Source organism: Eublepharis macularius, chromosome 1 (genome assembly GCF_028583425.1).
Source record: "Eublepharis macularius isolate TG4126 chromosome 1, MPM_Emac_v1.0, whole genome shotgun sequence".
NCBI lineage: Eukaryota > Metazoa > Chordata > Lepidosauria > Squamata > Eublepharidae > Eublepharis > Eublepharis macularius.
In genome coordinates, this window is record NC_072790.1 from 113,039,499 (window position 1) to 113,054,583 (window position 15,085).

The 15,085-nt window shown below is 48.8% G+C and overlaps 1 protein-coding gene across 1 annotated transcript in view; it reads left to right on the forward strand.

The window, feature by feature from the left end:
• LAMA2 (laminin subunit alpha 2) overlaps positions 1–15,085 on the forward strand; it is a 703,642-nt gene that overhangs the window by 386,682 nt on the left and 301,875 nt on the right. Inside the window, exon 15 of the mRNA XM_054974995.1 lies at positions 13,565–13,676. Within this exon, the coding sequence (XP_054830970.1) occupies positions 13,565–13,676 (112 nt within the window). The remainder of the gene's footprint in view (positions 1–13,564; positions 13,677–15,085) is intronic.

Here is a 15,085-nt window from a genome sequence, read left to right on the forward strand (position 1 = left end):
GGTGGACAAATAACAACAACAACAACAACATTCAATTTATATACCGCCCTTCAGGATGACTTAACACCCACAGAGGTGAGTGGGGCTGAGAGAGCTGAGGTCACCCAGCTGGCTTCAAGTGGAGAAGTGGGGAATCAAACCTGATTCTCCAGATTAGAGTCCTGCACTCTTAACCACTACACCAAACTGGCTTACCAAAAGGTAAGAGACTTTTCCCCCAAGGGTTGGAGGAGCATAGAGAAACCTGGCCTGGAATGGAAGCAACAGGACTTTCAGTCTTCAAAGTTGACTTTCAGTGGTATACGAATCATTCAGAGCACAATAATTTTATATTCAGGATTGGTGAACTTATTATGTACTTAAGATTATGATCCAGATTTATTGAATCACACCTAGGGTTGCCAGTTCCTGCACTGAGGTGGGGGATCACCTGCTCCCACTCTCCACCACCCCCCGGCTGTGATTACTAGCCAGCGGGGGGAAAGGCAGGGGAACACGCCTCCCAGGCTACGCTCCTGGGTGGCACGGCACACTCCTGTGCTCCACAGTGGGCCGATTTGGGCCCCAAATGGTCAGTGCCCCCACATTCTGCAGCAGGCCAAATTTGGCTCGTTTGGGGCTGAAGTTGGCCTTCTGCGAAGTTCAGGAGCACTCCAGGGCCCATTGCGCCATCCCAGCAGTGCCGCTGTGCTCTGCAGCAAAACTATTCCATCCCAAATGGGTCTAATTTGTGGGTTGAAATCAGCCCACTACAGAGCACAAGAGCACTTCAGGGTCCATCGTGCTGCCCCAGCAGTGCTCCTGTGCTCTGCAGTGGGCCAATTTTGGCCTCAAATGGGCCTGATTCAGCCCTAAATGAACTGAAATTGGCCCGTTGCAGAGCATGAAAATGCTCCCAGAGGCAGCACATGGCCTGCATGATGACATCACTTTCTGGAAGATGAGTGGCAGGTCTCCTACCTCCTGCCCAGAGGGTACGGGGACCTGGCAACCCTAGTCACACTAGAAAATGATGTAATTTTCTGGTGCGACAGAAGAACCATGGGGTGTGCTAGACCCGAGCTTAGTAAAAATTTCCCATTTTAGATGATTTTTACTGAGTTTAGGCTTCAGTGTGCCCTGTGGCTTCCCCATTGTGCTGGAAAATGAGTCTGAAAGAGGGGCCATGGGGCATACTGAAGCAAAATACAGTAAAAATGCCTCCAAATGGAAGATTTTACTGTGCTCAACTTCAGTGTGCCCTACGTCTTCTCCATTGCTGGAGTGAGGGGGGAGCATGGGGGTGTGTGCACATGATTCTTCTCCCCCATGCCTACCCTCCTCCCACTGGCCAGGTGAGCAGAGCTGGGGGCAAGAGGTGGAGGCAGAGGGATGGGAAGCCTATGCTGACCCAAACTTTTTTTTAAGCTAATGTTGTCTGGCAGGTCAACTGCTACCACTAGCCTGCTATGTAACTAGAATGGAAGTAAAGGAAGAAAAATACCCAAGAATTATTTCTTTTCATCTCAAGCATGGAATCTTTTGGTGCAGGGGTGAATAGATTTCCAACAGGGCCTAGAAGACCCAATCCGTCAATGGCTGCTGGCATTAACCACTTCCCTGCCATCACGGAAAGGAGGGGATGGGGCAGTGCAAGTAGTGGGGAAGGGACTCGTGGCAGTACCTGAGAGGGGGAGGTATGGAATGTGAACTAGAAAGCTCCCAAGCGAGAGATAGTTGGGAGGGGTTGGAGTGGTCCCAGAGAGGGAAAGGAAGAAATAGGGGAGTGGCAGCAGCTGCCATCACCCACCTTCCTGCCTTTGCGGAAAGGACGGGAGTCGTGGGACACATTCCCCCCCGGCTCAAAGGGGTCCAGTCAGTCCCGTTGACAGGGGAGCCACCATGCTGGGCAACCATGCCATATCCCTATACAATAAAATCTGCTGTGCGATCACAGCCGAGCTGTCCCTCATGACCAAGGAGGGAGCAGTAACAGGATAGTCCCTCGTGAAGCGGCGTCTGACATAACCCGCCGTCCTGCCTTCATGGAAAGAAGGGGATGGGCAGGACAGGCGAGGTCATTTGTAAGGGTCTGAGTGGTTCCACAGAGGGAGAGGTAGAAAGAGGGACCAGCAGCCCCGAGAAATGAGGGAGGCCAGAGCAGTTCCACACCGCTCCGAGACACCTCACCTGTGCAAGCAGTACAGGCACTACTCATAACAGTTTTGGCAGCACCGCCAGACACCAACTGCCTTCCTGCCTTTGCAGAAAGGTGGGGATGGACGGGACAGGAGACATTGCTTGGACGGGTCAGAGTGGTTCCTGAGAGGGAGAGAAAGAAATGGGGCAGCAGCAGCAGCAGCTGGCATTGGCCACCTTCCTGCCTTTGCGGAAAGGACATGAGTTGAGGGACCCATTCCCTCCTGCTCAGATGGCACAGTGTTTGCAATGGATAGGGCCACCATGCAGCTCAACTACATGTGCAACAGCTCCTGAACTGCTGCACAAGTGCCCAAAGGAGGCTGCCGCCAGCTTCACCCACTTTCCTGCCTTCACAGAAAGGAGGTGTCATGATGACCTGGCTGTGCCAGGAAGGCCTAGAAAGGCCTCAGAAGCCTGTTAGCAGTGGGAGTGGGGCAGGCTAAACCTGATCCAAACGTGCCAGCCCTCATTCGAGATACCCGCAGGACTCGACGGGCAAGGGTGTGTTGCAACGGCATGGAGAACCAAGGGACAAAATGTTTTAGTAGCCTGCGGAAGCCCACGCACTCCACGATGGATATGAGTAAGCCATGTAGGGCAATCATCTCTGCCAAGATGTGAAGGCGCGCCTCTTGAGCCCTCAACCTCTGCCATTCTAAGCGGCACTGACCCAGACCCCGAGGGGACAACCTCTGCGAGTGCAGCTTGCCTGAGCGCTCCGCTCTCACCAGCGTCACCCTCACGGCAAGGATTCTTGCCTGGGATGGATTCCAGTGACCCTCCCACTGATCCCCGCTCAGAAGAGCTGGTCGCCCCCTTTCTCCCCCCCAATGGATATTTTTCTGGGCAAGGACCACAGGCTTGGGTGGTGCGTCTTCAGGTGCCGAGTCAGGGCTGTTGATGACAGGTGCTTTGGTTTTTGCCCCTGCGCACCAGGACATCACGGGCATGGCACTGCACCACACAGGGGTCATTAGGAAGGGACTGAAAGTGCCTCCATACGGAGTCGTTGAAACATGGACCACTAGCTGTCCTGGGGAAGGAGGAGGAATGGTTACAGGTTATGCTGTGGAGCTGGCCAGGGACGATGGAGTGAGGGGTGGACTGCAGGTGGGGACACCACCGAGAGTTTGGGATGGGGATGGGAGGGATGTTTCATAAAACACAAACCATTCCTCCAGGGATCCGTCACCCACCCTCTCCTCAAAATGTTGAGAGAGATCCTCTCCCCCCAGCGGAAAGACCTCTTTGGCCTCCTCCACAGCCCCCACAGGTGAATCTGGGGGAGCGGGAGTACTCTCTGCTGCCTCCGAGCCACACTCAGTACTGCTTTCCACAAGTAAACCAGGAGGACTGCCTTTGCACTTCACCCCATGACCACCCGTGGCGGCCACCACAACAGGAAGACTAATTGTGCCACCAAACTAGAATTAAGGAGGACAGAAAAGGAGAGAACACTGTGAGCCCTAGCCCAGCACACCCACAAGCCTGACCACCAGATCAGGCACTGATATTGATACTAATAATAATCATTGTGAACCCTCAGCCGAGGTGCCCACAGAGCTTGGCCTCAGAGCCTGGCAGCAGCCCTGGAACCAGAGGCTGGGGCTAGAGCCCTAGCCCAACACACCCAGAAGCCTGACCAGATCAGGCGCTGATAATAATGTGAGCCCTCAGCCAAGGTGCCCACTGAGCTTGGCCGCAGGGCCTGGCAGCAGCCCTGGAACCAGAGGAGATAGCTCCCTATTCCACCCACCACAGACAGAAAAAAGCCCAGCTCCAATGTGCTCTCCCTGTCTCTCTCCCAAAACGCTATTAACAGCTCTCTCCCACTCCACTGGTTGCTGAAATTGAAAGCCAGAACTGGGAGCACAGTGCCCTTTTACAAGCAGAGGTCTGATTGAGAAATGCAGGAGGTCTGTGGTTGGCAGTCAGAACTGCCTAATAGGGTTTGCAGGGATGAGATTGGAGTTCCCATGGCCACAGAATACCCCCTCCTCCCTCCCTTCCCCCTGGTGTCTGCTCCCACTTTACCGATTGTAACCAATTTTCAGCTCCACACCTGGAAGGAAGACCTGCCCATCAAGCTAAGTTGGGCTTTGATTGGGGTGTCCGGAGCAACAGAGGGAGTGCAGACAAAGTTCAGGCACTACCTCGCTCCATTGCTGAGGCAATTGATTGAAGGCGCCTGAGTGTCTAGCTTCCCGAACGGCGGCCGAGCACAACGAACGAGGCTTGTGCCGACCACTTGTTCGGCTGGAATGGCGCATCACAAACAGCCTGTTTGCGAGCACCCAAGCGGCCTGTTCATTGGTTTTTTCCATTCGTAATGCTGTTCGTGCCCACGTCTAGTTGTGACAACCTATAAAGTTGTGACAACCTCCGCCCCTGCTGCCCAGAATGTGGAGGGTGGGTATGGAACTTGCTGCTCCTGCCAGGGCTGCTCAGAAAATGGCATTGATCAGGCTGCTGGCCGGAGGAGGGATGGACGCTCCTCCTCTTAGTCAGGACCACACCTCCAGTTCAGCCTTGCCCTGGTGCCAATTCAGCCCGCCAGTGAGTCTGCGAGCTTCTCTTGTCATGTATGTGCTACGTCAGTCTGAGTTATGGCAAATAACATACAGACACCATATTATGGTTGAAATGGCCACAGCCTTATTGATTACAGCTAGATGGAGCATTGGCCAGGAATATGGGCAACAGATTTAAGTCATCCTGAAGGGTGGTATATAAATCGTATGTTGTTGTTGTTGTTGTCGTTATTGCTGGCTGCTCTGGCGGGGGCATCATACCCACTCAGCCATGGCGGCGGCCCGTGGGTGGCTGGGCACCTGCCAGATTGCCTCCCATGACCTGTAGGGGGCTCCTAGAGTTTTTTTTGGGGGGGGAACAGATTTTCCAAGCCATGATTCATGTGAAGTAGCTCACAAAGGTCTCAGGCAGAGGTCTTTCATGTCACCCACTGGCTTATCCTTTTTATTGGCAATGGTGGGGATTGAACATGGAACCTTCTGCATGCCAAGTAGATGTAGAACCACTGAGCCACAGCCACCTCCCCGATTACCCTACAAACATGTGGCATGTAGGGGTGGTGAAAAATGTCATCAAGTCACAGCTGACTTGTGGCAACCCGGCAGGGCTTTCATGGCAAGAGACCAACAGAGGTGGTGTGCCACTGCCGATATGCAACCCTGGTCTTCGTTGAAGGTCTCCCATCACATTGCCAACCAAGGACGACCCTGCTTAGCTTCCAGGTGGCAGTGCGCACCGGCACAGGCTGCGCTGGCCTCCCCCCAGGAACAGCGTGCACTGGGGTGGCTGCATCACTCACCAGGCCACATTGGGGGCCCAGTACCAGGTGTGACAGGGCAGGGGGCCCCATCACACTGGCCAGGTCCTGCAGGAGCCGCCGTGTGCACCCAGCCAGGCCACTCCACCTGGACAGGCTGTACCAGGCCACCCCCGGATGCAACAGAGCCAGGGAAGCCCCCCCACCAGGCCAATCAGGCCCCCACAGGGCCACCCCACACACCCACAAGGCTGGACTGGGATGAGGCAGCCCCCCACGCACAGCGGCATGGGGGGAAGTCCAGCCACATCAACCAGGCTCCTGCCCGGCCACAATGTGCCCCCATAAGGCCGTGTGGCCTGTTTAGGCCACACTGTCGGCTGCGCCAGGTGCAGCAAACCTGGCAAAGTCCTTGCTGGGGTGGCCAGTCCCTGCTGGTCCACCGCGCAAACACGCCAAGGCCTCACCACCCAGCCATGTTGCCCTGGGACTGCCCCGGGTGCAGGGGAGCCGGGGGAAGCCCATCGGGCCAGCCACATCCCACTGGGCCACAGCGTGAGCCTGCCAAGGTCGTGCCGCCCGGCCATGCTGCCCCAGGACCACCCCATGCCCAGGAGAGCTGGCCAAGACCCCCTTTGCCAGCCAGGCCCCACCGGGCTGCCCTGCATGCCCTGGAAGGCTGTGTGGCCTGGATAGGTGGCAGAGGGGGGGCTCCCAGATTCCCTCCCCAAACATGGCCCCCCACAAGTCTCCCCATGTGCAAACCCACTGCACAGGCAGGGGAGGAGTGGGGGAAACCCCACACCTCCCCCAGGTCCCCAAGAACCAAGGGAATGAGGTGGGGGCCAGGGGAGAGGAGAGAGATGGTGCGTGGAAGCCCTCCCCAGGGAGGGAAGGGTGAGGGGCTGGGCTCCCCCATGGCCACCCTCCCCATGCCAGACCCTGGCAGGAGTCTACGTAACTCCCAGAGACAGCTTGCCTCTGTACGTGCTGCTCCTGCCAGGGCTGCTCAGAAAATGGCGTTGACCAAACTGCTGGCTGGAGGAGGGATGGACATTCCTCTTCTTCGTCAGGACCACACCTCCACTTCAGCTTTGCCCCGGTGCCCGCTGATGAGTATGTGAGCGTCTCTTCTTATACAGGACAGTCAATGTGCATGATGTTTTTCAAAGCACCAGTAGGCAAGTACCTCCCTGTTCTAAAATTTGAAATAAGGAAAATGACAAAGAGAAGGGAGAGAACATGAAGGTGTAGAAAACTGGGGGGGGGGGAACTTATATTAATCCCAATGACATGCTTATGAGCCTAGTTTCTATTGTATGAAAGTTTTCAAGTTTTTTCTTGGTTGTGCCCCTTCCTCACATACATAACACATTTTTCACCCCATTTGAAAGATGAGGAATAAGCAACTCTGCACCTTATTCAGGAAGGCATTCTGGAGCCTTGGGCCAACTGCAGTAAAGGTCCTGATCTTCACAACTAATTGAGGTTCTTACTTCTGAGAGTAAGTCCTGACCTGCTCAATTTAGGGTTGCCACCTGGTGTGGAAAAAAATGCCCTATCCCTTTAAGAGGCTTAAATGTCAAGGGTGATCTGTTGAAACTTTTTGTGGCATGGAAGTAAATAACATCACCAGTTAAGTAATGCCTCATTAATTTTTTATTAAAGGAACAGGACATTTTTCTCCAGGGTATTTGGCAACCCCATTTATAACTTAGAGGCAACATTACGATTGCTTCATTTGACAGAAAAAAGTTGTATCTGGTATGAATGAGTCTGGGTTCCTTAATCTTTAGGCTGGCTAAGTCCAAAGTAAATGTGTCAAGGTCTGCCTTAGCATGTATCCTACTGTGCCTTTCCTGCAGTCTTTTGGTTATCTGCTCTGTGGACACCATGGACTAGTGGTCTGATCCAGCATGGCAGCTCTTATATTCCTGTTGTAGTCTCCATGACAATATTTTGTCAATGAAGAAAACATCAAGACTGAAAGTCTGACCCTGACTAAAAGGGAATTCTCTTCCCATTTCCTAACTCTCTTCTGAATATTCCATTGTTTTCACGTCATATTCCTGGAATGTACTATTTGCACCTATCGCTCGTTTTTCACATTCTTTCTCTTCTGCTGTGAAATTTGGTTTCCATAACTGTTGTCTAGAATCACTGATATGAGATTTACTGTGCTTTCCAGATATCTCAGTTTAATTTTTTTGTTGCATTTAGGACTGACTTATTCTCCTCCTCAGTTCTCTTGGCCTTATCTTTCCCTGATTTTGTCTTTAACTAGTTCTTTGCCTTTTGAGGATATATGTTCTTGTTTTGCTAGCCAATTTTCTGCTGTTGATACTCAGCCATGTCTGCCTCTGATCATTACTTCTCAGCTGTGGATGTGAAAAACCTTCTCCCTCCCCTCCCTCTGGACTTTTTCCTTTTGCTTTGTTCTCATGTTTGTGGCTATCCATGGAAAAATTGTGGAATACCTTGGATATTCTTTTTTGAGCAGCTTCTGCTTATCTGGGGTTCTTGTTTTTCCCTTTAAAAAATCAGTTGCAGATACTGATGCTCATTTTAGCACCAGGTCACTGATTGCATGCTGACTATTTATGTGAGTTGTTCATGTGCATCAGAATTAGAGATGGGCATGAACTGAAATACATACCAAAGTTTGTCACAAACCAGGCTGGTTCATGGTACATGAACCAGTGGTTCGTCAGAGTGCATTTTTGACAAACCGCAATGAACCACTATGATTTTTAGGGCAGTTTGTTTGGTTCGTTTTTTGGTTCATCACTGCAGACAGCCTGGATCCAATCAATCTATTCCCTAGGCAACAGGGGGATGGACTTCTGCAGACCTTCTGCAGCCCTGGGAACACCAATGTCAGCCCTGCAAAGCTTGATAGGCAGCTCTGGCTGCCAAACAGAAAGCTCCCATTCTGCTCTATGAGAGCAAGAGTATAACTCCCAGCTCTCAGGTGAGTGGGTTCAGTTTCCAGCAGGCAGTTAGACATGGAGGAACTGCTGTTGGATTTTCAGTCACAGAGGGAGCTATTTGAAGCTGGTGCTCTGGTGCTTCAGGGCTCTGAAGCACCCGCTTCTGTTCCATAGCCAGGCTCAGGGGCTAAGTCTAGTGCGTTACTCATCTGAGGAGTCTTTTATTATTATTTTGAGCACCTCTCCTGTAGGGTTGCCAGTTCCAGGTTGGGAAATTCCTGGAGATGGGGGGGGGGGGGAAGAGCCGGGAGAGGGTGCGGTTTGGGAAGGAGAGGGACTTCAGCAAAGTATAATGCCATAGCCAGCTCCAGGTTGGGAAATTCCTGAAGATGGGGGGGGGGGGCTGGAGAGGACAGGATTTGGGAAAGGGAGGGACTGCAGTAGGGTATAATTCCATGAAGCCCACCCTCCAAAGCAGTCATTTTCTCCAGGGGGACTGATCTCTGTCACCTGGAGATCAGTTGTAATTCTGGGAGATCTCCATCCACCACCTGGAGGCTGGCAACTCCTTACTCTCCCAGTGCCAGCCCCAGGGGCCAAGCCTAGTGGGTTCCTGTGAGGACTGATAGAATACTTTAATATATTATATTTCTTATCAGTATCATTATTATTTAGAGCACCTGTCCTGGATGGGAAGGTGTCTAGGTTGGTCAGGACTCTGGACCATCCCCTGTCCTTGCCAAGTGAGAATGCACTCCCCACACACAAAGGGAATTTTAGCCTCCTTCCCCATGAGTCCTTCCGTCCCCTAGTCCACCAGTGCCTGCCACCCCCTGGTTGCATCCCAGCAGAGGGAATCGGTTGTCCATAGCTGGATTCATTCCAGGAGGATCTGAACATACCCACCCCTTTGGGAATTCCTTGCCACTAGACCATCCGGGACCTCGACATCCCAACTGCTTGCTGATGCAGCAGCCCACATTACCCACACCTGACTAGGGGATTCTTTCAGTCTCTCCACTTCATCAAACATGGGTGTATGAGAGGTTATACCCCCTACCCCCTACCCCCAGTCCAAACAAGTCAGTTGAAGTCAGCGAAAGTCCTGAAAAAGATCCAAAGCTGAATTTCCCAAGGTTGGTTCCCATGCATTCCCAGCTGTACTGATCAGACCTCTTAGCAAAGTGCAGCCAAGATACAGTGAAGGAAGAAAACTACACTACGCATTCACAGTTATGGCAGGCAGGCTGGCTTGCCTGCCTGAATCCTGTCCCCTATTTAACTCCCTCCTCATGAGTCCCCTCAAGAATTGCCCACCCTGTTATGGATATGGATTCGGCTGATGGAAGGCTTCCCTCTTGGCCACCCCATTGGGGTGATGGACTCTGGTCACTGCAGCTCTCACCCAGGACTCTCTTTTGTCTCCCCCAAGAATTCCTTTCCTCTCAAAGAAGATTTTTGTCTTTTCTTTCCGTCCTTTCAAATAATATTTCTCCTCAAAGACTATGTCTTTTCCCTCAATAAGATTTCTGTTCCCCCCACCCAGGATTGACCTTCCCTCATGGATTGCCTCTGTCTTTTCCTGTACAAGAATATTCCTGTCTCTCCAAAGAAATCTACTCCTTCCCCCCAAGATTAACTTCCTCTCATAGATTGTCTTTGTCCTCCTGTCCTTTAAAAGAATTTTCCTCTCTCCCCAAGAACATCTCCTTGACTGTCCCCTCAAAGAGTACTTCTGTCCCCATTCCAGCCCCAGAGCAGTTTTTCTGCTCCCAGGAACTGTCATTCCACTCGGGGGCGGGAGGGGGGTCATTCCATTCTCAGAGGAAGATTCTTTAACTCCATCCCATGTTTTCATTGCAACTTTTTGGTGCTGCAATGTATTTCAATGGAGCCAATGCAAGTAAATTGGCATTTGTGGCTCCCATTATATCTGATGGAACTTTCCTGGGGGCACTTGCTTTGTGGGATCTATAGCTCGGACATTGGAAATCCAATATTTGCCAAACTTGGAGGGTCACTGGAGGAGAGCCTGCTGAAGACTCCCTGTTAGTTTGGCATCTCTGACTGTCAAGGGAGCCATTCTATGGCCTCTGGAAGTGACATGATGAAACTGTTGCCATTGGAACTGGTAGGACAGAAGAAAATGCCCCAGCCTCATTGCCCTGTTGCTATTCTTCTGCTAGTCTTCATTTGCTCATGAAGTGTTTGTAACAATGAACTTCCTGGTGCTTTCATGTCAGACTGCAGTCAAGGTCATTTAGGTCCATGTGGTTTCAGGACGCATGAAACTGGGTTTGTTGGTACTCATACAGACAATATTCAGATTCAAATATGTAATGAAAATTAGTGCTATTTGTTAGATACAGCTGTGGAATAATGTTGCATGAAATGCAGATGATATAACCCAGAGGGTTTCCAGCAATATTGCATGGTAAGGGTGTTTTTTTTAAAAAAATCTTGGGTTCCAACAGTTAATGTAATGGGAGATCGTAAACTATGCAGCCATTGCTTCAAATGCTGCATCTCTTAATCTTGTTTGCATTTAAAAGTCAACAGTTGTCTGCTACACTAGCAATCATATTAAATATTTGGTCTCGAAGCTGGAATTTCTCAAGTATCTCCAGGATCCAGTGCCCCATTACTGCCAACATTATGTACTTTAATGTCTGCAGAATGGCACTGAGGGATAGAAATTACTACATTGAAGTGGGAAAAAATTGCACTGCAGCTTTTTTCAATGAATAAAAACTGTTAAACACATTAAAATACCATTTACCAAATAGCAGAACCTAATGAAAATTGGAACTGTTCACTGAATACAAATGTGGAATAATACTGAGTGAAATGTTCTGTGTGTAACTGTTTCTCATTGTTTGAAATTGTATTACAAGCACTAGGAAAGGGCAATCTGTGGTTCACTAGGCAAATAGGATAATAAGAATGCTAGCAAATTTTTCTGTGTTTATAGATCTTAAATTCGTACATTTACTCTTAGCCTTTAAAAAAACTCAGAAGTCTAATTTCAACTAAACTTCATAAGTTTCACTTTAAATGTAAGTTCACAACGAGACTGGAACATCGAGATGAAAGTTGTTTTCTGTTGATTTGCCTATACAGGAACATTTTTTAAAACCTTTGTCAGTTCCTCATACATAAAAAAGTATTTAGGACCAGTACAGACATAATGCCCCTGATTCCTTGATTGCTGTTAAAATATTATGTAACATAATGATGTATAACCATTAGAGATGGGCATGTACTGAAATACGAACCAAAATTTGTCACAAACCAGGCTGGTTCATAGTTCACGAACCAGCAGTTCATTAGAGCGCATTTCCCACCAACCGCAACGAACTTTAGGCTGGTTTGTTTAGTTCGTTTTTCAGTTCATTACTGCAGACAGCCTGGTGCCGATCAGTCTGTTTCCTAGGCAACAGAGGAGGAGGGACTTCCGCTGATCTTGGGAACGTCCTGGGAATGCCCCTGGAATGACATTTTCCTAAACCAAATGAACTGGTTTGTGAACCGGGCAAATTTTGTGGCAGTTCATGATTCATGAAACATGATGAACCACAAACAGCACAGTCCTTTCCCCCCTCCAGTTCTTGCCCACCTCTAATGTCCTTTCCATCAAAGTGACAAACTCAAGCCCACACATTAACTGGAGTGAAAATTGGCCACAACTTTATTGAAATACAGCATGAAGGAGCATTGGCAACACATTTGGATCGGATCCCAAAGTATTGGCTGACCCACCTGCCAGCCAATGTCCCTCACCTCCCCAGACCACTGCTGAGGGGGGGACCCAAGGAGTGACATTAAGGGGGAGATCATATGGGTGCACACCCCTGTATGATTCCCCTGCCACCTGGGAGTGAGTATGCCCCGGCAGCCCCCAAGGTGGGCATGCACCTCCATAACTCATTCCCAAGATTCCATAAGGGAATCCCCTCAATGGGGAGGCTGGGTACGTAGGCCCTGCCTCCCCCAAAAGAGATCTGATCCAATGACAAACTGCCAGACAAAGATGTGATGACAAGAACAAACATAACCACAAGGAGAGGTGAGTGGGTTTTGCAGCCAAGACTGAAGTGCAGAGGAGTGGAGCCGGCAGCTGATAAATACACAGCTGCTGGACCAGAGGGAGAACTGCCTCCCAGAGGTCTGAGGCCAGGCCCTACCCCTAGCATGGTCCTTCCCGGCTGCCTCTGATAGGCTGGCTGGGAATTTCAAAACAATTGGTTTCTGTGCTCGCCCGGGAGGATGCCATGCGAGCTCCCAACATGGCAGCTGCCATGCCCCGTCCTCACCCATGGCAGCAACCTGGCCCTCAAGTGAGTCTGGTGGCTGTCACTTCTGACAGGAGTGGTTGCTCAGAAACAGAAGCCTTTGGGTGAATTCTGCATGCTTCTGTTTCCCAATAGCCAAAAGATTCTAAACTTCCTTTTCGTAAGTATGTAGGGGCTATGGCAAGACAGAGTAAAATAGCACTTAAGTGCCCTCTTAATCTTGCCTTGTAGCTGCTGGGTTCTGTGAAAGCCATTCTGTAAACAAACTGGGTTACAGTATAACTGGTATGACTCTCATAGACAGCTGTGCTGGGCTCACTGATTGCTGTGGACAGACAGTTGTTATGCACCTTTATATCTAGGGGAGAAGGGTGTGGACTATTTCTTGCCTGGTTCTAGAACACAACAAAAGGGCATCTCCTTATTTTAGTTCTGTTTTCTTCTATGCAGACTACTGTTTCTCCAACTAAACAAATGTTGAGAAGTTGTACTTTAAAAGTAGAATGAAAGATTTCATTACTTTTGGAAAAGAAGATCTTTTATTTTGTATCAGTTCCTCAGTTTTGGCTTTTGACAAGCCTGATTTTGTGAATGTGTGTAATGGATGGAAAAATATACAACATGGAAGCTAAGCTCAGTGCTACTGATACATCCTTATGTGACAGCTGTCTAGTGTGGATCTGCTGTAGTTTAAACATGAATGATGTCAAGGCAAATGAGAGGCCACAGAATGAAAGACCTGTCTCACTTTAAGCCAATAAATGGTAGCAGGCCATCTTCACTACTCAAGGTTTCCCCCTTGTTTAGTTTTAGAAACATATGAGATATGTGCTTCTCTCACAAGTGAACTATATCTTATTCATGCAATCTAGGTTGAGTGGTGTCAGCCTGGAAGCTGCTGATCGCTTTTCATCTGGACAAAAATATGCATCTGCTGTAGAAGTTTGCCAGTGTCCTCCAGGTTATTCTGGTACCTCCTGTGAGGTGAGTACAGTAACTGATACATCTCCAATGCAGTGATACTCTTGACATTCCAAAAGCAGGAAGAACGATAACAAAAGAAAAATAAATCAATTATACTTTTTAGTTATCTTTAGCTTCAGATCACACAGAAACACTCTGCTTTCCCTGTATCTGTAAAGAAGATATAACATTGGCTCCCTGTTAGTCAAGGTTAATGCATTGTGAATGGTGTGGGAATGAATGCTTTCTTTTCACACTCTCCCCTCTCTGAAGTAAACTCCATCTTCTACAGTAACCAGAGTTCCTGGCTAACTTGGATCTGAAATAATAGCTTAAAGTAGATTTTAATTCATGGGTTAAGAGGAGACCTGGTTACTAATAACCAGGGTTTTTTATGACAGTATTCACAGCAGGTACTGAGTACTGACACCTTTTTTCAGGGTTCTCCCAAGTCCCATGGGGAAGAGAATTGGTGGAAACTGGTGCAACTTTATATATGAGAGCTGACACCCTTTTTTTCTTTCAAAAAAGGACCACTGTTAGCCATGATTAACACTGATGGCAATATTTTCTTTTGCTGCATTTAGGAAGCAATCCCAAATAGGTCTACTCAGAAATGTCTCATTTTAGTCAACGTGGTTTATTCCCAGAAAATTGTTCTTAGGATTGCATCCTCTTTTTTTTGCCACCTATTTTGGGAATGCACTTTCTGCAGTCACAAAAAAGGTGCCAAAAAAAATGGAAGCCAAATGGCCTGCAAACGTTTTGCAAATGGAGACATCTTCAGTGTTCCGTGAGTAGCCTGTCTCTTTAAGGGCATGTGGAAATGGCCTTTGTGTATTGTTCCAAAAAAGGCAATATGACATGTTAAGGAAAGGAAGCCATTACAATGGAAGACAAACTTCCCAAAGTTCAGTCCTGTAGGCATATAAAAAATGTAAAATATTATTACATAAATAGGTGTAATTGTGAACTCATTAAATTGTCACTTGGGCCAAACTAGATGGTCAATATTTTAAAGAGTGGAGTCTGGGTTCTCTGGATGCATCTCAGGTTCCCTGCAGACACACTACAGCTGCAGGAAATGGCTATTAAAAATAAAGATCAGCCCATTTTAGTTCAGAACGCTACTGGTAGGGGGTAGGGTTCCTGTCTCCCCTCCAAAACCTTTCCAACCCGATTGCAACCTTTAAAAAAGCAAACATCTAGTTTGGCCCTCAGTTTACTGAAATATGCAACAACATTGTTTCATAACAGAATATTGAATTTAATGATAAGATTTTATTTTGCTTTTATTATTCTCATATACTTAAAGTTTTGCACTTTTTATAGTTTGTGTGGTTCTCATTTTTATTCCTTGGGATTTTTTGCCTTATTGGTTTAGAGATCCTTGCTGAAGGTTATAAATGCTACATTCCTATATTTTCTGT